The sequence below is a fragment of the Primulina tabacum genome, chromosome 6, assembly GCF_025594145.1.
Source record: "Primulina tabacum isolate GXHZ01 chromosome 6, ASM2559414v2, whole genome shotgun sequence".
Classification (NCBI taxonomy): domain Eukaryota; kingdom Viridiplantae; phylum Streptophyta; class Magnoliopsida; order Lamiales; family Gesneriaceae; genus Primulina; species Primulina tabacum.
This window is the reverse complement of record NC_134555.1, coordinates 40,705,203-40,725,612: the sequence shown is the minus strand read 5'-3', so window position 1 is coordinate 40,725,612 and position 20,410 is coordinate 40,705,203. Positions and strand designations below refer to the sequence as shown.

The 20,410-nt window shown below is 35.8% G+C and overlaps 1 protein-coding gene across 1 annotated transcript; it reads right to left on the bottom strand.

Moving 5' to 3' along the window:
• Positions 1-1,887: 1,887 nt before the first annotated feature.
• Positions 1,888-20,387, bottom strand: LOC142549551 (uncharacterized). Its single transcript, XM_075658543.1, has 9 exons — positions 19,517-20,387; positions 19,309-19,428; positions 18,873-18,921; positions 17,778-17,992; positions 17,623-17,691; positions 12,055-12,149; positions 11,299-11,392; positions 4,421-4,490; positions 1,888-2,892 (listed from the first exon to the last, which is right to left on the bottom strand). The coding sequence occupies exons 1-9, from the start codon at positions 20,339-20,341 to the stop codon at positions 2,141-2,143; spliced, it is 2,289 nt and encodes a 762-aa protein (XP_075514658.1). The 5' UTR covers positions 20,342-20,387; the 3' UTR covers positions 1,888-2,140.
• Positions 20,388-20,410: the final 23 nt, after the last annotated feature.

The window sequence follows — 20,410 nt, the reverse complement described above, 5'->3', positions numbered from 1 at the left end:
TTGCTTTGTTCGAGCTTCTAATTTTTTATTGTAGTTTTTTACTTTCTTCGGGGCTTTATGTGGTATCTATAATCTACGCTTTTGAGTGAAATTTTGGTGGTTGTAATACTTATCCGGCTTTCAATGTGTAGTGTATTTTCTGTTTTAATTCAACGCAGTTTTTCTCGAAAGTTTGGTCACGAGTCTTTATCAGACTATGTTGTCTCTGTTTGCTCATGTTTTTTGTTTCGCCCCACGTATGACAAGTTCTCTTTCTTCGTACGAGCTATTTGTCTGTCTCTGTATTAAAGCTCATCAAAACTTTTCTCCGATCAACCATATCATAAGAAAGATTGAATGTATTGGCTATGTTATCGATTGAGAAAGAAATTAATGAACAACTTGATTATACAGACTTGATTAGTATTTTTAGCTCTAAAACTGTTAGGCATGTTGTTTTTTAGTGATCATTTTGGACATGTTTGATATTTTTATTTATTTAGTTTTTCATATTGTCTTTGACGTGTTGATTTAATTTGAAAAATTGATATGAACTAAAAAAATATTAACACACATTATGATCCGGATGCCTGTTTTTAAAAGTTAGACTCAGGCCCAAATATTATTAGGATCGGCCCTGGGTAGACATAAGCTCTCATAATATGTTAAGATTGATATTTGAACCTAACTCAATCTCAAAAGTTAGTTCAAGAAAGGAGGGTTGTCTAAGTCCATAAATACAACACTCGAAGACTTAATCTAGTCGATGTGAGACATCTAACACACTCCGCACACGTCCAAGAACAAACAACTGGAACGTGAAGTTTACAAAACATTATCGAGTGAAACATATGATAGTCCAAAACATAATGGTATGTTAAGATTGAGACTTGAATCTAAGTCAACCCCAAAAACTAGCTCAATATGGATGATTGTCCAAGTTCATATATACAAATCCTAAAGATTTAATGCAGCTGATATGGAACACTTAACACACATCTACACGCCCAAAAATGAAAAAGTGGATCGTGAAATTTACAAGACATTACATTAACATGTCACCAATATGGCAGTCCAACACATAACTATTGACCTGAGCTCCGATACTATTTAAAGACTGAGACTTTGATCTAACTCAAACACAAAAACTAGCTCAAGGGAAAAGTATTGCCTAAGCAATCTGTTAATAATCTAATTTTCATATTGGAATTTTACTTGCGAGTCCATGTATATAATTCGTAGCTCTCCTCCGAGTGTCACTATATAATTAATAATTTCACACAAATCTGAAATATATCTTAAGGTCCGAGCATAGTAGATAGATAGATAGACACAAGGAGTACGATCCACATTTGCAGCATAAAATCATCCAAATTAATAAAAGGCCTGGCTTCAATAAAAAATATAAAATTTATAACTTTTATTTGGTCAAATTAATATTAATTTCGCCATAAAAAAATTCTCTTTCTGGTTCAGAAACTATACTTCATAATTTATATGTACAAATTTATATTTTAGCCTACTCAGACTTTCCTTCTCAACTTTGGGTTCAGGTTTTGCCGTAACAGAAGTATGATTAGCAAAGAGACCGATGAATAATTAATACTGCAGACCTGATTTTAGTTTTAAAGGAATTGTTCTTATCGGAGATCAAAATAATTTGTCACATAAGCTATCCAAATGAAAAGATATGCATGCTAAACATACTTTATATTAAAGTTTGATATAAAGATAAGACAATGTTACATGTATCAATAATTGTGACATGCTCAGGAAAAAAACTAATCACATACCGAAGCAATAGATTCTACGAAAATCCTAAACACGATTCATGTTACGAATCACATTTATATGATGTCGTTGTAACCATGATCATAACTTGAAAACCTTAAAAAGATGCACAACAAGCACAAAAACACACAAAAAAGAATGAAGAAAACCCAAAAACTTACAGTCAAATAAGATGTTTTCATTTAGAAGTATACTTCCCATGAGGATTCAAGAGGAACACAGAGAATTTATGAGCTATGTTTATAACATTTTGTTGCAAAGAGCAAAAGATGATCAATATAGATGTAACAAAGCACATCCTTGACAAAAAAATTATTTTAGGAGTTCAAACAGGCCATCAAAGTCCACGAATTCTTCAAGGAGGAGATCATCAAATTCTGGCGATAGGTACTTGCCTTCGGCATTGTGAGGGAAGTACGTCCATGTCCATAAAATTGCTTGGATTCATTTCATTATTTGGAGCAGAAAAACAAATCTCACTGTTTTTTACCTCGTACTTCTCAAAATCCATATCCACAACCCGATCTGATGCAGCTGAATTGCCACCATTGCTTTTGTCACCATTTGCATGCATAATCCCATTCACATTTTCAGCACCATTGTAAGATTGAGCTGCCAGGACCCTTTGAATGATTTTATTAGCAGTGCTTGGGGAATTAATAGGATCAGCTAAGTTTGGGCGATGATCTTGCTGCAATAGCGGTGAGATTTGGGGTTCCAAGTGTCTTTTTCTGACAGTTGATTCTTCCCTTAATTTCCCATGAAAAGATTGAGACCCTAGAGGATGACTGCTTAATAATGGAGTTGATGCAGCAAGTGCAGGGAAGTTCAATTGTCTGTCAGCAATGGCTGAGAATCCAAGAGATGTCATCTCTACTGGGGTCTGACTGTTTGAATCATTACGCTGCCGTTTCTGGCCATTTGATCCCTTAGAAGTATAAACACCAGTGCTACCAAATCCATTGCGGCAGAAGCCAGTCCCAGTTCCAGCAATGACAAGAGAGGAAAACTGCGGTGGCAAGGAAGTTTCTGGAGGTGAATGCTGCAGCCCAGCTTGCTGATCTGAATTTCGCCCAGATTGTGATATGTCAGAGCCACATTGTAGAAACTTAGCCATACATTCTGAAAGATCATAACACGAGTGAGCAGATGGCTGTAATGTTTAATCACATCTACAATAATGTATTTTTTCCAATATTGGGCAAGAAAGGTAGAAATTCTATGAAATCAGTAGGACAAGAGGAAATTTTTAAAGGAAATATACTGTGATTATTAAAAGAGTTACTACATGTAGACCTTCTGGGGTGGGCATTTCCCACCAGATCTTTCACTTATCAATGTGGAAGACAGCAAAACTTGAAAAGATGGTAATCGATTCCTTCCAGTATAGTTAGAAAAGTGTCAGTGTCTTTTTTTTAACTTCTCCTGCATTAGTAGAACTACTATTCCTAACAACATGTCATTACTCAGATGTCATCTTACGGGTTAGGCCAGTGGAATAAAATGTTCGCTACATGCCTAAAACGTCAAGATGGTTAATGGATCGCATTGATCCAAAACTGATCCAGTTTAAGTCCAACAAAATCCGATAATCTAAATGAATCAGATTTTTTTTAGAAATTTGATCCGGAACCGGATCCAAAACGGTCAAAAACTGAATCCAATCCAGCCTCGAACCTATTTGTGTAATTAAGTTATTCTTCCGCTATAATGATATTATAAAATAGTTTACTATAACACATTATCTAGACATGGAAAAATATGATAAATCAATATTTAATGATTTAAAAACAAATAAAAGCCTCATGTTTAATAACTGAATTTAAAATGACAATATATTGGATTAAGTTAAAAAACTTGAGGTTTGACAAGTTGTTCCACATCATATTTTACTAATCCCGTGCTCCTTTATATTTGCTTAAAATGAATATTGATGAGAATTTAGCGGCACGTCATGGGCCCGAGCCCGCCGCAAAAGCGCGACGTCACAATAAGCCACGCAGCAACTACTCCGTATTCGTCATCGTTTTATGAAAATGATTAAATCAAGTTGTTGTAAACGTTCATTGTAAGCTATCATAACCAACTTTAAACTTTCATTTTCAACCAATAAGAGACAAGAATATTACATTTAGAGTGTTAATTAAAAAATTATTCCAATTCAATCAAAATCGGTTCAATATATTTCATCTTGACCCAATTTTGGAGTGGGTTATACACCCAATCCAGTCAATATGGAACAACTCAAATCCGTTATACTATCGGATTGGTCCAATTCCCTTACTTTACACCATGGAACCAACTTAATCGGTCCGACTCGGTCGGGTGACATGCCTACTAAACAGATCCATTTTCCTAAAGCAATATGATAACATGATTTTCCAAAACCAAAATGGAAATAAGAAGCTTGAGTAATACATGGAAATAGCATCGTGAAAAAACATAGCATACATTAGATAAACTAATATATTCGGTACTATCGAGATAAAGTCAAGCGTGATATTGTCACATTATTAATTCAGTATTCCATATCTACTGCATGTATCTTGTCTCGGTATATGATAAATTACATACTCACTGAATGATAATAGTATTGAGTAAAGCAAACATAATATTGTGAACCTAGGCGAACTGATAAACACTAACTTACCCGTTGGCCTAATCCCACTTTCTCGGCTGTAATGAATCAAATCATTCATTAAATTGAGCACCTCTGATATCTGTCATTCAGGGACAGAAAACACCAATTAATGAACTGATAATCATACACACTTTCGGTGACAGCGATATAGTTTTTTCAGTTTATTCTGAAGAGCATGAACATAATTTTCCTTATTGCAATTGTATTTTTCCTCCTAACTGCAAAAGCCAGGAGTGCGGCCAGCCATGACTATACTGGTTTCCCTTTTCGGTAGTACAATATTTTCTCGAATGATAAATCACACCGATCACATAGAGCAAACATCTTTTACTAAAGGCAACAGTTAATATTTGTCTACCATTTATCTGACAAGTTATGTTTCGCTCTAAGTTATCCTAAGTGATCCAAAAAATTATTTGATCTCGTTTGCATAGTTAAAAAACGATCATTAATCCTCAACGCTTTGAAGTACCAACGTTTTGAAAAATGTGGTTACTCATATTCCAGTACAGTGTACCCTTCTAGACAAAAAATATTAATTTATTCAACATTTTCTGAAATGTGACCATTTTTTAACTAAGTTATAAATCTTGGATGTATAAAACTGTGGTGGCCTAAAGTCAATCACCTATAAATAATGAAGTGAGGAATTTGGGTTTACCCAAAATTAGAACAAATAATTATAAGATTTACTAATATGCTTTGATGGAAGAATAACATTTGGTAAAGTAATGTCTTCTTGAATTTACGCTCATAAATGCTTTATAAGCGGCTGGGTTCAGGTCCACGCAAAGCATTGGAAATTACATGTTCAGCCAATAAGGTAGACTTCATATCCACTAACATGGCTAGCAGTCATATCCGGACAGTTACAAGTAATGCGCTACCCAATTATGATAGCAGACATGTTGCATTGTACACAGTTCAGTCTCAAATATTGAGACAGAGGACAATTAATGGAACATCCGAGTCAGTCATGGTACACTGTTAAACCTAACATATCTTTCCAGGCTATTTTTGGCAATAAATATAATGGTGAAGAACACTTGAAAACAGAACATGGAAAGCTCATAAGATGGAAATAGAACAACCTATTGCTTCAAATAAGATGGAACTCGAACAACCTACTGCTTCAAATATAGCTGGAATGGCTGTTCCCCACCCATTTTAGAATCAGTAGAGGGGGAAGTTTGTATTCTAACCAGAAAACACGCATTAGGTTACACAGTCGGACACCTAGAAGAGTTGAAACTCATGAGGGTTCAATGAAACCCCTAAAGTTCTGACTGAGTGGAAAAACACACTGATGATTGAGACATGCCATATTCATGCAAGAAAGCAAGTCTATAGTTTGACATAGTCCTCTACAACAAACATGCATTGGGTAATACGGTGGCCGAAGAGGTGGCATCTTGATGTGAAGCATTATGAGTCTGGATCCGCTCCCAGTTTACATTGGGAATCAGCGAGATAATACCACAACTGATTTTCCAAATAGTGGAAGCAAGTCCAGTGAATAGGAAAATAGCTCTATATGATACACGAGTAGATGTTGGAATATGAAGAAAAAATTTGTTTACCTAAGTCCTCACTCCTCACTTAAAGGACCATAGCACTTTTAGTAATACCGTTATTCTGTTTATGAAGATGGTTAGCCAGGATGATCCATGCAAGATGATAGTATAGGGGAGCAACCATCTCTTAGCAGGCGGCTAGGAGAAGATCTTGCTAAGGATGGAAGGCTTCAATTAAACAAGACTGCCAGTACAAACAAATTTAATATCTAAGATCAAAATGCATGTTGCCGAAGTTAAGTCAATTTCAATGCTTAAAGTGCCAAAAGCACTATTCGTAGGCAACAAAGCAAGTTGCGAATTTTAGAAACTGATTAACACTTTACCTCATAGAATGATGGTTTGGTTCAATAGTTTGGAGGAAGATATCCGTTTTCTTGAGTTTTTGGTTTCTTAATTAGAAACAAGCTCCCAAAGTTCTATTGTTTTAAGGTTGCTTCACAATATCTTAGAAAAGTGCATGGTTTTAACCAAACATGTTAAATTTGGGCTTCTAATTCATCGCTAGTGATTATTTTCTTTTGGGGGTATTGTCATGACATTGTCAAATGATATCTTCCAGGTCTCCTTAAAGAGCACTTATGGCACTACAAGACACATCCCAGAATCATATGAAACGAAAGAAGAGAATAGGGGAATATAAAGGGTATGGGAAGATGATTGTGAGGGGGTCGGGGTGGGTTTCCTGGAGATTTCTTAAAGTCTCTCGACCATATCTTTTGTAATAGAACATTGTATTATGTAGTTTAAATATGTTAAATGTGAGAACATCTAATTTATCACTAATACCATATCAAATTTTAGGGACTGAGTCTGGATATTGTGAAAAAATATCTTCCACGCTCCAGAGCATTGCATGATAACAGTGTGGAAGGGCCGAAGGGGTAGATTAAGATTCTAGGAATATGATCAGGAAGGAGTAGAATTTTCTAAAAGTGGATATCCAATCCATCCCAATTATTCTCCCCACATAATAGGCTTCTACTGAATTTTTCAGCAGCTGAGAAATTTATTGTGTTGCGAACCTTCATTTTTGGAAGAGAATTCCCCCAAGGAAACGGCAGTAAAGTCATGATTTTCATGCTTAGAGAAATTTAAAGGCACCACTTGACTTGTAGCATGAGATAATAAATGATTTATAATATGAAAATAATTTGAATCGTATGGATAATATAATTACTTTTAACTTAAATTATCGTATAACTTGAGCAAAAAAGGAGAAAAATCAAAGATGTGAAGTCTCGTCCTTCGTTCTAAACGGTGCCAAAGACTCAAAGAGTAGGAAGTTGAATCATTAGGAATGTCTGGCTGTAGGAGAGACACAAGCTCATTTTCATGTGAATCCCTTTGTCATGGACCTACAAGATGGAAAGTTCAAGCCCAATGAATTATTCATTTATCATCTTTTATTTAGAAATATGGTTTGTTGTTATCTTATCTTCATTTGAATAATATATTCATTTCATAGATATGGTGATCTTCTATTTATGACAGGATTTGAGATTTTCTTTAGTAGTTAATAGGAAAATTTATCATGATCTTTTAGTAGTTGAATGGGAGAAAGGATTCTATTAGGGATCACAACTTTCCCCATGGGGAAAAGCTGACATGGGGACGGGAATCCCCGATTTTTTCGGGTTTGGGGCGGATATGAGATTACTATCCTCATCCCCGAATCCGTCCCGAAAGTAATATTAATAATAAAATAATAATATTATTAGTATTAATAATATAATAATAATATTGTTTTTTAAAATATTAATAATAATAATATTATTAATATTGATATTAATATTATCACTGATAATAAGAGATAATAATAAATTTTTGTTTGAGAAAATCTCCGAACCCGCCCTTGTCTTGTCCCGTTAATGTTTTTGAAACGGGAATGAGAATTTAATCCCCGCGGTTTCGGATTCGAGGAAAAGCGGGGATCGAGGCAGGTATGAAGATGGGGATGGAATTCGGGGGTGGGGGTGGAGATGGAAAACCCGGCCCCGCCCTGCCCTATTGCCATCCTTAGATTCTATGTATTTATAAGTGTGTGCATTGTATGGAAATAAATGGTTACGCATAAATTTTCTTAAAAGCCTAGTGCTAAAAGATCACGGGGTTCTCTTCAACTAGCCTCAAACTATCTACGAGATCATGAGGTTCTCTCCCAAAACGAGCCTCAATTTTCATCATAATTCTACCAACCCCTATAACGTGATCCATAACTTGGGATCATAACAAATTGGTATCAGAGACAATTGTCATGGGAAAATCCCAGGCACTACAACATCAATTTGAAGCTTTCATGAAGCTGTATCGGGAGGACATGACAGCTACTGAGAAAAATCAGCAAGCTCTAGTTAATCACTTAGAGAAGATGCTCAATTATCTATCAACCATGCAGACTAATATTGGTGAGGACAGCAGTAACCACCGGCATGATGAGGAAGCATGTTTTGTGTACACAATCCCCATGCCACGATCGAGCTTCTCGAAAGTAGTAAAATCTCATATTTCCACCAAGGATTGCAACAATCAATAAATAATGTGCAAGAAGGCGAATTGGTAATTGAATGTGAGGGTCAAATCGCAGAGAATCTCCAACTACCGGAAAATTAAAATATTCACGCCATGTTTCATTTCTCTTTCTTAGAAAAGGTCAAAGGAAATATTGATTGCAGTCTACAACTCCCACCTGAAGATTTTCAATCATTGCCCCAAGTTTTTTGGGATAAGCGAATACATAAGAGTAGAACACAATTTTCAATACCCTTCCCTCATGAGAAGGATTCTATGTATTTATAAGTGATTACATGGAAATAAATGGTTAAACATAAATTTTCTTAAAAGCCTAGTGCTAAAAGATCGTACAGTTATCTTTAACGAGCCTCAAACCATCTACGAGATCGTGAGGTTTTCTAGCAAAACGAGCCTCAATTTTCATCATAATTCCATCAACCCTCTTAACGCGATCCACAACTTGGGATCATAACACCGTTATTCTCTCTCTTATTGATAACTCCACCACCTTCTCGTACAAATTCATATTCACATTTAAAAAACTCGAATTCCTTCCAAATACAAGGATTTAACTTGATATTATCTTTCTATAAATCGAATACCACAACGTTTAGAAAGAAAAAATAATCATAAGGTCTCTTTAACAGATATACTATAACAAAGAATCCTATGATTCAGTATAAGCATACTAAATAGGACATCTAATTCATCACCAGCATCTATTCTGATTTTGCGGGGGCTATCCGAACGTTGACAAGAAATATCTTCTTCCATGTCCCAAGAGAATTGTTAGGGCACTACAAGAAACATTCCAGAGTCACAAGAAATAAAACAGTGATGGGAGTATATTAAGGTTCTGGGAAAATGACGGGGAGAGGCGGGGTCTCAAAGAGGTCACAATTCTTTCAACTATCTCTGCTGCATAATGGACCTCTAAAAAATTTCAGTTGATGAAAACTTCACTGCAAGGAATCTTGGAGAAGAATTACTCCAGCTGAAGAAGAGAAGGTAAGGTTCTTACTGTTCTACATAAAGGAATCCAAGTATAGAAAGTTGAATGATGGGAGGTTTTGGTTGTCAGAAACGATCAGCTCATTTTCAAGCAAATCACTCTCTTTCTCTTGCTGATGATTCAACCTTCTTCTCATACAAATTACCACTCTCATTTAACAGGATATTATCGTTTAACAAAACTGAATATTCATATTCAGAAATAAAAAACTTTCGAGTTTTTTTCCCCAAATACCATGTAATGGGAAATTGTATGCTTTAGCAAAAGCATGTTGGATTTGAATTTGGACTCTTAATCCGTCAGTAGCACCTACCCAATTTAGGGGTTGGCAGGGCATTAAAGGACAATCTAGAATCATACGGAATGAAAGTAGGGGAAGATGATTGGGAAGGGATGATGTTTTCTTTGACAAGTTTCCGAATAATTTATATCATCTTGTCATGGACCTTTCTTGAACTTTTGAGCAGATGATAACAATAAAGTTTTTGAGAACCCCAAATAATGGGGTTTCAAAACGTATTTCTTAAATATGTTTCCAGAGAATAAATTGGTATTTTGGTGAAGGTCTCACTTTGTTTCCTGAAAGAGTCATTTCATTCCGCAAACATCTCGTCATGTAAAAATGCAATGACTTGTTTAATTTTATAATAAATAGTGGGATACTATAAAATATGACAATATAATTTATTGGATTTTTAATATAATATACAATTTAAAGTTGCATTTCCATGTAAAGAAAAGATGAATTGAAAATAATGATTGTATAGAAAAATGTGAAACAAGAAGGAAACATGTTTTGAAAAGGAATCGTACAATGTTTAATAAAGGAAAAAATCTTGATATTAAACCTAGATTGATGTATTTTTCAAAGATTTTAATAAAACTAAAAATCAATGTTTCCCCTCTTTGCAATTTCATAGCTATCTGGTATAAAACTATGAAGGAATTCAATTTTTACCATGTTTGGCCACATAAACCAACAAATTTATGGGAAATCAACCATATGGTTGGAGGAGAAGAAAATGCAATTTTTTTTGGAAATTTGTGATACTTGAACTGCATAGAAGCCACATAAATAAAGGATCGGGATGATTTTCGAATAACGACAAGTAAAAATAACTGAAATGTGAGAACATCAAGTATCAATCACAATTTGATAATAGTCGAGCAAAGATCTCGAAGGAATTCCATGGAGTTCTTGACCGACAGGATGAACTCGTGTTCTTAAAGTTTGTAACTCTGTGAGAATATAACAATTGGGGTTTTTCAGGTAATAATCTTTTACAAAAATGTATTATAAAAAATGATATCTGTATTTTAAATTGAATTATGTGTTTTGAGCAAAAAGAGGTCATTTTTTTAATAAGAGTGGCAGGAAGGTAAAAAAAATTAAATGCCTCTATCTTATCCTCCAATTGTGCTTCTCTACATTTATCAACAACTTTCGTTTCTTATAACTAAAAATATACACGGCAATAACTCCTTGTTGAACATCTTAAGAAATTATTAATCTTGTTGTTAAGACATTTTACGGCCCTACTTATATGTGATTTGTTTTTAACATAGAGAAGAGTGCATAAGCATGCATTGTTTAACTGATTAATGTTGGGAAAACATTAAAGTTCTCAAAGGACAAAGAAAAATCTAACGCCAAGGTTTATCCTAGTAATTCATGAAGCAATTAATGTGCAGTCCATAACCACAAAAATACTAAATATAGAAAGTCCTATGCTATGAGAAAGTAGGTTGAAAATAGAACAATTCCATAAAACGGATATTAAAAGTACCTGAAGACATCGCACAAATCGCTTTACAATTCCTATTTGACTAATAAAAGGCATTTTGAGAGCATCCACAATTTGATAAGCAGATGAAACAAACCTGAAAAAGGAGAAAATACCAATTAAAACCTGGTATAGATGATGACAGAGAACATGAAACAAAAGGACAAATAGTAAATTCAGATTTCATATCCACAAGTCCACAAAATCGAAATCAGAAAATATTCACATAAATCATCAAGGTTTCCTAGTAGCAAAATGAGAGGCAGAAGCAAGGATTAAAAATTGAGGATGTTAAGTCGACATTATGATGCAGAAGATTTCAACCAGAACACAGCAGAACGTCACTAAGCTTCAAGAATATGGTGACAGAATTGGCTTGCTGAGCAGAGGTATCTTCAGCTGATGGGAACATTCTTAAATCAAAGGACCATACACATATTGTTTCTGTAATTTTTACAATTCAACATGATTTTCCTCCGATGAGCAGATGACCTTCAATTATGTGCCAATCACTATCTATAATTGCTCAATCAAAATTCTTCTCAAACGGAACGATGATTAAGTAGCATCACTGATGCTTAGACTGAGTACAAGCACAAGTGTGTTTTAGCAAATGTAGAAATTAAAGGCAACACAAACATCATTCTAATCAGCACATATGAATTATTATCAAATCTCAAAAGATAGGTAGCTCATTCATTTGACCACTAGATCTAAGGAAAAAGAAAATACGGCTAAAGGTACTTGATATAAACTTACATGTCAGAACTTTTTCGTAACTCTCCAAAAGGAACTAGAGAAACATCATGAGCAGAAAGCTGGTAATTTTGCGCTGCAGCTCCAAGCTGATGAACCTAAACGAAGCACACTTAAGTATGAGAATTCTATTCCACATAAACAATCACATAATTTATATGATTTTTAGGATTATAGTTGATTTATATTAAGAGTTGAAAAAATATTTAATCTGTTAGGCAAGTATGTATCAAAAGGTTATATCCATATTCTAGGGGAATAAATATGGTTCGTCGTGTGCTGTTTGTCAAGTGACACAACCTTTCGCTGGCATGGCGTCATACAAAGGAGAGTAGACACTGTTTAATGGAGCGCCGTGCAGGTGATGACAAATAACCATGCACGGTTTCACATTGGCATGCCAACACAATGCCATGTAAGAGCTGCCTTAGTTCACATTACGTAATCAATACAGTACCAAAATCTGGTCGGATGAAATTAAATAATCAATTATTTAATTTATTTGTCTAAGATGATAAATAGGGGTCAACCTGACTGAACTCAATACGCACACTCCCGTTCCCATCCTTGATCCGGCCTGAGCTCGGACTAACCGTTGCCGGAAGAGACTTGAAACAACTTATAATAATGAACAAACCATGGATAAATCGGATGGTTTAGGACACTACTTTAGGACTATCAACTTTAGGACTCACTACTTTTCTGTGAGTCTGTTTTGGCACACACTAACTTGGCCAGTGGTCCAACCATACTAAGAAAGCCATCAGAGTTACGGGTCCTAGCGATAGGAGGGCTAACCCAGGTGTCTTTTCTCTCTTGTATGATATATCAAATTTCCCCTCAAGGAGCACAATCCTTATATGATTTCATTTGGATCTTATTAACTGATAATATTTGTTTTGAATTTTCCATGTGTGATAGCTCACACCTATTCCCACAATAACTTCAATAATTTCAAATGACCAACTCTGACCATTAATTTCTAAGTCATCCAATATTGGTTTCGAGAAAATAAGCTTGCTATGATAATTAACAGCAACATAAATCACAGTTCATCCAAATTATTTTGATAATCAACTCAAGGAATCCATGCAAAATATTTTCTGAGAAAGACTGATAAACATGAACCAAATGCACATCAACACGTAATGACATAATTCCACCAATGACCAATGTATTTCTATTTCGAGCTTATAATTCAAAGTATATATATTAATACCATTAGACAATGTGGCTACTCGTGTTCCGACATATGAACTGCTGAGAGTTAAAAGAAATGTGAAAACACGTTTTTTGATAAATACGCTTACGTTTCTTTGTAGTAGTATAAATACTTGTAAATCTTGTATTCAGTTTTCGGTTGTATTCTTTCCATCTCTGTTTTACGAAATAAATCTTCTTCCTTCTGGAAGTTCGACAATGGAGTTTTTTCTTCTTTCCGCATAAGCTCTTCATGCTTTAACATGGAATCAGAGCAATCAATCATTCTCCAATTCTAAAATTTTTGCTTCGCATCAGTATAGGTGTGAGGATCTGTACGCAAACAACTCCAATTGTTTTGCTGGAAACTTCGATCGCGATTTTTTGGAATGGCGGCTAATATTGGATTCAATGATCCACTCTACATTCATCCATCCGATGCTCCTGGTATGTGTCTCGTTACCGATCATTTGTGTGGCATTGACAATTACGGAGTGTGGAGTCGAGCAATGCTCATTGCGTTACGTGCAAAAAATAAGACTGGATTTATTGATGGAACGTGTAAGAGGCCTCTCCTTGATCAGCCAACCTTTCATCAGTGGGAGAGATGCAATGCCTTGGTGTTGTCGTGGATCATGAATTCAGTTTCGAAGGAAATATTTGGGGGAATTGTCTATGCGTTGGATGCGTCCGTTGTTTGGTCTGATCTCAAAGATCAATATGATAAGGTCAATGGTTCCAGAATTTTTGCCCTCCACCGTGAAATTGGGAGACTGACACAAGCTAATAACACTGTGTCAAGTTACTATTGTAAGATTAAACAATTATGGGATGAGTATTCATCATTAGTCATACTGCCCTCGTGTGAATGTGATACAGCAAGGCAATATATTGCCCATGATCAGCAGCAGAAACTTCTGCAATTTTTGATGGGGCTCAATGACAGTTATGCACAAATTCGAAGCCAAGTCTTAATGATGATTCCTCTGCCCTCAGTTGGTCAAGCCTTTTCCATTATATCTCAAGAGTCACATAGATCACTCTCTGTTGTGGAGGAACCATCGACAGCCTTCTTCTCTGCACAAGGCAAGTTTGGTAACCAAAGGAAGGATATCTTAACTTGCGATTATTGTCACTGGAATGGTCACACCAAGGATTTTTGTTACAAACTTGTTGGATATCCTCCGGGCCACAAGTTGTACAAAGTCCATAACAATAAGAAAGTAGGACAAAATGCCAGAGCATATAAGGATAATTCCAGAAATCAGAAGCCCTATGCAAATTTGACTGATATGACACAAGTTGAGACAAACTCTCTGCCAAGCACAGAGAATTTCAATGCTGCAGCCACTTCAGTCTTCACTCCTGCTCAGTATGCCGAGATCTTGAAAATGCTGGGGACTCATTCAGCTCATTCAGTGGCCGAACCAGTTGTGAACATGGCAGGTATACCTGCTAACACAAACTTTTCCTCGCATTGGATAATTGACAGTGGTGCTAATGAACATGTGGTTGGAAATTCAAATATGCTGCTAAGATCTAAGTCTGTAGCAACTTCTCCTAGGTCTGTAAGACTGCCTAATGGTACCAAGGTTCGTGTCAACAGAATAGGGTCTGTCTTGTTCACTGATTCCATCACTTTAGACCATGTATTGCACATGCCTGATTTCAACTTCAACCTACTTTCAATCTCAAAGTTTACCAAAGATCACAATTGTTTTGTTACGCTTTATCCCCATTTTTGCCTATTTCAGGACCTCAAGACTGGGAAATTAATGGGTATTGGTAAAGAATCCAATGGACTTTATCATCTTGACACAAGATTCTTCTCCAGCTCTAGCTCCAGTCTAGTACCTTCTGTTTCATTTCCTAATTCCACTTGTAATAGCATTGTTGGTGATATACACTTCATAGTTCATGGTTAATGTGTCTAATGATCATTTTGTTTGGCACAAGCGTTTGGGACATATGTCTGTATCTAGAATGCAAATGCTTCCTTTTATACCAACTTCTATGATTCTACCTCACTGTTCGGTTTGTCCTATGTCTAAACAAACCATAATTAAGTTTCCTTCCAAGAGCTTATCAAATTCTTCTTGCTGTTTTGCCTTAATACATGTTGATGTGTGGGGTCCCTTCCATACCCCCACACACAATGGTGAGAGATATTTCCTCACAATAGTGGATGATTTTTCCAAAGCAACATGGGTTTATCTTATGCGTTTTAAGGTTGAGGTGCTGCAGATTCTTAAAATTTTTTTCCAGATGGTCCATACCCAATTTTCTGCCCTTGTGAAAATCATTAGAACTGATAATGCTAGTGATTTCTTCAACAATGCTTGCACTTCATTGTTCAATTCCTTAGGTATCATACATCAAAGTTCTTGCACTTACACTCCACAACAAAACGGAGTTGTTGAACGAAAACATAGACACATACTCAACATAGCTCGAGCACTCCGTTTTCAGTCCTCATTACCATTAAAATTCTGGGGAGATTGTGTCTTAACTTCTTGTTATTTCATTAATCGTACTCCTAGTCCGTTCGTAAAGAATAAGACACCGTATGAAATGTTGTTCAATAAATCTCCAACCTTTGATCATCTCCGTGTCTTTAGGTGTTTGTGCTATGCAACTTCATTGACCCTTAAGGATAAATTCGCTGCTCGAGCAAGTCCTTGTGTTTTCTTGGGTTATTCCAGCACACAAAAAGGATACAAGGTCATGAGTTTGGATTCTAAGAAGTTTTTTGTGTCAAGAGATGTCATATTCCATGAAAATGTTTTTCCCTTCGCCACTCCTGATAAGCTTTTGCCTATTTTTCCTCCACATGATACTTCTAAATTACTTTCACCTCAACCAGATTTTGTTGAAGACATACTCCTTGTTACTCCTGATATTGTTGATCCTCTGACCCAACCTTCTGTTACTCATGCCGTTCCTACTGTTTCCCAGCCTCATAAACGATCCTAGCGTGTATCCATGCCTCCTGTTTGGACCAAAGATTACTCCTGTCCTACTTTATCTCATAGTAATTTGGCCACTTCCAAATATCCCCTCACTCAGTACCTTAGTTATACCAAATTTTCTAGACCTTATCAATCCTTCTTGGCCTGTATTTATGCTGACAGAGAGCCTCACTCTTATCATGAGGCTGTCTTGGACCCAAGGTGGAAGGCAGCTATGGATCTAGAACTAGCGGCATTGGAATCAAATCATACTCGGGAGTTAGTTCACTTGCCGATTGGGAAGCGGTCTATTGGTTGTCGGTGGGTTTATACGATTAAGAGACACCCCGATGGAACAATGGATCGTTTTAAGGCTCGTCTTGTAGCCAAAGGCTACACACAACAGGAAGGAATTGATTATCATGACATCTTTTCTCCTACCGCTAAGATCGTTACTCTAAGATGTTTGATTGGTCTTGCAGCTGCGAGGCATTGGCCTCTTTATCAAATGGATGTGACTAATGCTTTCCTCCAAGGTGATTTGGATGAAGAGGTATACATGCAAGTGCCACCTGGTCATTTTCCTCAAGTGGAGCAGCGTGTTTATCGACTTCTCAAGTCACTTTATGGCCTCAAACAGGCTTCACGCCAATGGAACACTAAATTTGCTAGTGTTATGAAATTGGCAGGTTTTATACAGTCACCCCATGATCATTCGCTTTTCACCAAGCATACCTCTTTGCGTATTACATTATTATTGGTGTATGTGGATGACATTGTCGTGACTGGAAGTGATGAGCAAGCTATTTCTGATCTCAAGTCGTTTTTGCATTCTCATATTCATATTAAGGATCTTGGGTACTTGCGTTATTTCCTTGGCATTGAAGTGGCTCGGTCTAAGGAGGGGATTTATCTAAACCAACGTAAGTATGTGCTAGAATTATTAGCCGACTCTGGTTTGATGGGTGCTAAAACTTGTGACACCCCTGTTGCACAACATCAGAAGCTCACAAGTTATGCGTTGGATGAGTTCAATCGGCAAACTTCTGCCAGTAATTTTGATGATAGCTCACTATCCGATTCTGATGCTTAACGTTTTTTGATAAATACGCTTACGTTTCTTTGTAGTAGTATAAATACTTGTAAATCTTGTATTCAGTTTTCGGTTGTATTCTTTCCATCTCTGTTTTACGAAATAAATCTTCTTCCTTCTGGAAGTTCGGCAATGGAGTTTTTTCTTCTTTCCGCATAAGCTCTTCATGCTTTAACATGAACTCCGATATTTTACAACATTTTGTCCCATGATAGCATGTGATAATCTAATGAATTTTTTTAAAAAAGGTCAAACTTTCTAAAATCTAATCTCTAAATCTTGAAAGACGTTCCCTACAACATTGAATCAACTGGAAGAGCGAAAATTTACCTGAGAAGTTATGGAGTTGCGGCGTATAAACTCTTCGTGATTCCGGGAACAAAAATCCCAAGAACAAACCTATCAGACCCAATCGCAACAAATTAAAAACACAGAAAACGTAACTCCCACTAAAAAAAATCAACAGCAGAACTGAAAACTCAAACCTTGAGGTCCGGAGAGAAAACAACGCGAAGCTGACCGTATCGAACGATTCGCACTTGCTCATATTCCGTCTCCTCAACTGCCTCAGAATAGCGCACGTAAATCTGACCAGATTCATCTCGATGCTCGCTGGGTGCATCAATTCGAAGATGCTCTTCCAGCAAACCAGTATCGTACTTGATTTTGTATAGCCTTGGGAGAGGCTCTCCACTGATTTCTATAAATGAAACATGTCTAATTTATTTATTTATAAATAGATTGTAAATAACAAAAAATATTGCTTAAATATCAACTTCTCTTAAATCTTATTCTTATTATTGTTATTATATTGAGTCTCTTATGAGACGATCTCACTGATCTTTATCTGTAAGACGTGTCAACACCATTGATATTCACAATAAAAAGTAATATTCTTAGCATAAACAGTAATATTTTTTCATGGATGACCCAAATAAGAGATCTGTCTCACAAACTACGACATTTGAAACCGTCTTACACAAATTTTTGTCTTACTATTATTTTTTATTCAGCGTATATGTTGCGTTGCATGTACATAAAATATAATTTTGTAAATTTCAATTTATATATAATTTTTTTTCCTTATTATGGTATTGAGATAATGGTAATTAAGATTCGAGATAGAAGAAGTTTTGGAGTGATCAAATTTTTTTTATATCAATTATTAAATATATTGAAAAAATAATACATAAATTTGAACATCAATTAAAATTACTAAATATAATTTCTCTAAAAACTTTATCAAATATAGTAAATATTATTATTATTATTATTATTATTATTATTATTATTATCCAAATCCATGATCAGCTCCTACATTTTGATGAGAATTAGGTCCAAGTAATATGGCATCTCTTACTGGTTATCGAGAAAGATTTTAGTTTTTAATAATAATAATTATTATATCATGTAATTGAGACAGTTCTATGTCAAATTATATTTATATATATATATATATATATGATGTTATTTGCTATCAACTTAATATTAAAAATCATCCATTTTATGAATAAATTTTTATATATAAATAGAGTATATACAATATAATACTAGAGATCAATATGAATTTAAAAACATACCAAATCCACAGCCTGCCTTCTCATTACACAAGTCACATTGCCAAACTGCCTGCAAAAATTAATGAATGCAAGAACCTAGATAAGTTAGCAGCAATTACTTGGGAAAAATTGCAATATTTGCATCGTTTGTTTGCTTCTTTGTAATTTTGATAAATAATACGGTGAAAACTAAGTTTTAATTTCATATATAATTTTTTTTGCAATTTCAGTCATTTTTCCTTGTGGTAGTGGTGATGTGATATTGAACAAGTCAGCAATGGTCGATGTCATACTAGTGACATGTCAATATTTCTGTAAAATTGTACCAAACAAAAAATTAATTTTGACTAAAAAAAACCAAAATTACAAACTTTTCTGGTTATATGAGCCTCGATTTTTTATAATCCAAAAGGTTAAATTTTTGTATAATCAGTGAGTAAAAAGGAAAGCAGCAAACCTTGGAGAAAAGAGTCTCTATCTGCTTATCTTTTTTGTAAAGAGAGACACACCATCTTTTCTTAGCATGGGGAGCAAAGAAATCAGCAACAAGTTTCTTCCAAAACTTGATATTGTTGTCCTGCATGTACAAAAGATTTACGCTGGTTAAATGTGCAAGTGCTAGTCTTGCATTCTTTTCAAACTCAATCATAAAAAACAGCATATACTTTGGGTCTGTTTCGCAGCTCCGATACGAATTCATTCACACGTTCGCCACCACTTCCAGGTTTATAATCCGAATTGGATCCACATTTCTCAGGTGGGACATCTTGTTTTTCAATCATGATCTGTTTTTCCTTGTCGATTCCGTTTTTTTCAATCTGTCGAACCAGATTTATCTGAGCCCAAGTAGTCATTGGAGAGACTGAAGATAATGTAGGGGCCTGTAGAGGCTTAGCTTCAGCATTAATATATCCCTGGTTCTGGCCAAGATTTTGTGGAAAAGTACTGGAATTCGTCAACAACCTCGAAAACTTCTTGGGGCCGTTTAGGCCGCTTGTCGTAGTTGCGGTCCTCGGGGAATTGAACATGATCAATCCACAATCCTTTGTTTTCTGCTGATCCCAGATAGACTGATCCCTCATTTCTAGCATGTTTGGAACAGATGATTGTCCTGGTATCCCTCCATCCAGAACTGCTAGAGATTGATATTTCTCGCCAAACAACGAGTGTTTCCACGAATCTTGAATCTGAATTTCCTGAACAAGGGGAGATAAACCGGTGTTTCCTTGATTTTGCATCAGCTCAGGTGAGGAAAAGTCAGTGATTCGTTTCCCATTTTCAAGAAATCCTCCTCTTGTATATATATTGCTTGACGATCCAATCGGCGCTCCTGTCGCGTGCTGCGGGCTAGGGTGGGGGAATGAAGCGTTTCTCGCATGCTTCGACACAGGAACACTTGCTAGTTTCAAGCCTTCGGAGCTTAGCTGCAGAAGTACTGCTGATAGGGGCTCGGATCCGCCGATTGGGATTGGTAGACCGCTCGACTCCATGTGATCTCGAAAAGAAGATATATAAGTTTAAATTTCTGATGCTAGAGCTGTTCTTCGTCTGCAAAGAAA

Coding starts and splice junctions, on each gene's coding strand:
- LOC142549551 (XM_075658543.1), bottom strand. CDS start 20,341: ATGGAGTCGAGCGGTCTACCAATCCCAATCGGCGGATCCGAGCCCCTA. Junction 12,150..17,622: donor GCAACTCCATAACTTCTCAG/GTAAATTTTCGC, acceptor TGCTTCGTTTAG/GTTCATCAGCTTGGAGCTGC. Junction 2,893..4,420: donor AAGTGGGATTAGGCCAACGG/GTAAGTTAGTGT, acceptor ATGATCTTTCAG/AATGTATGGCTAAGTTTCTA.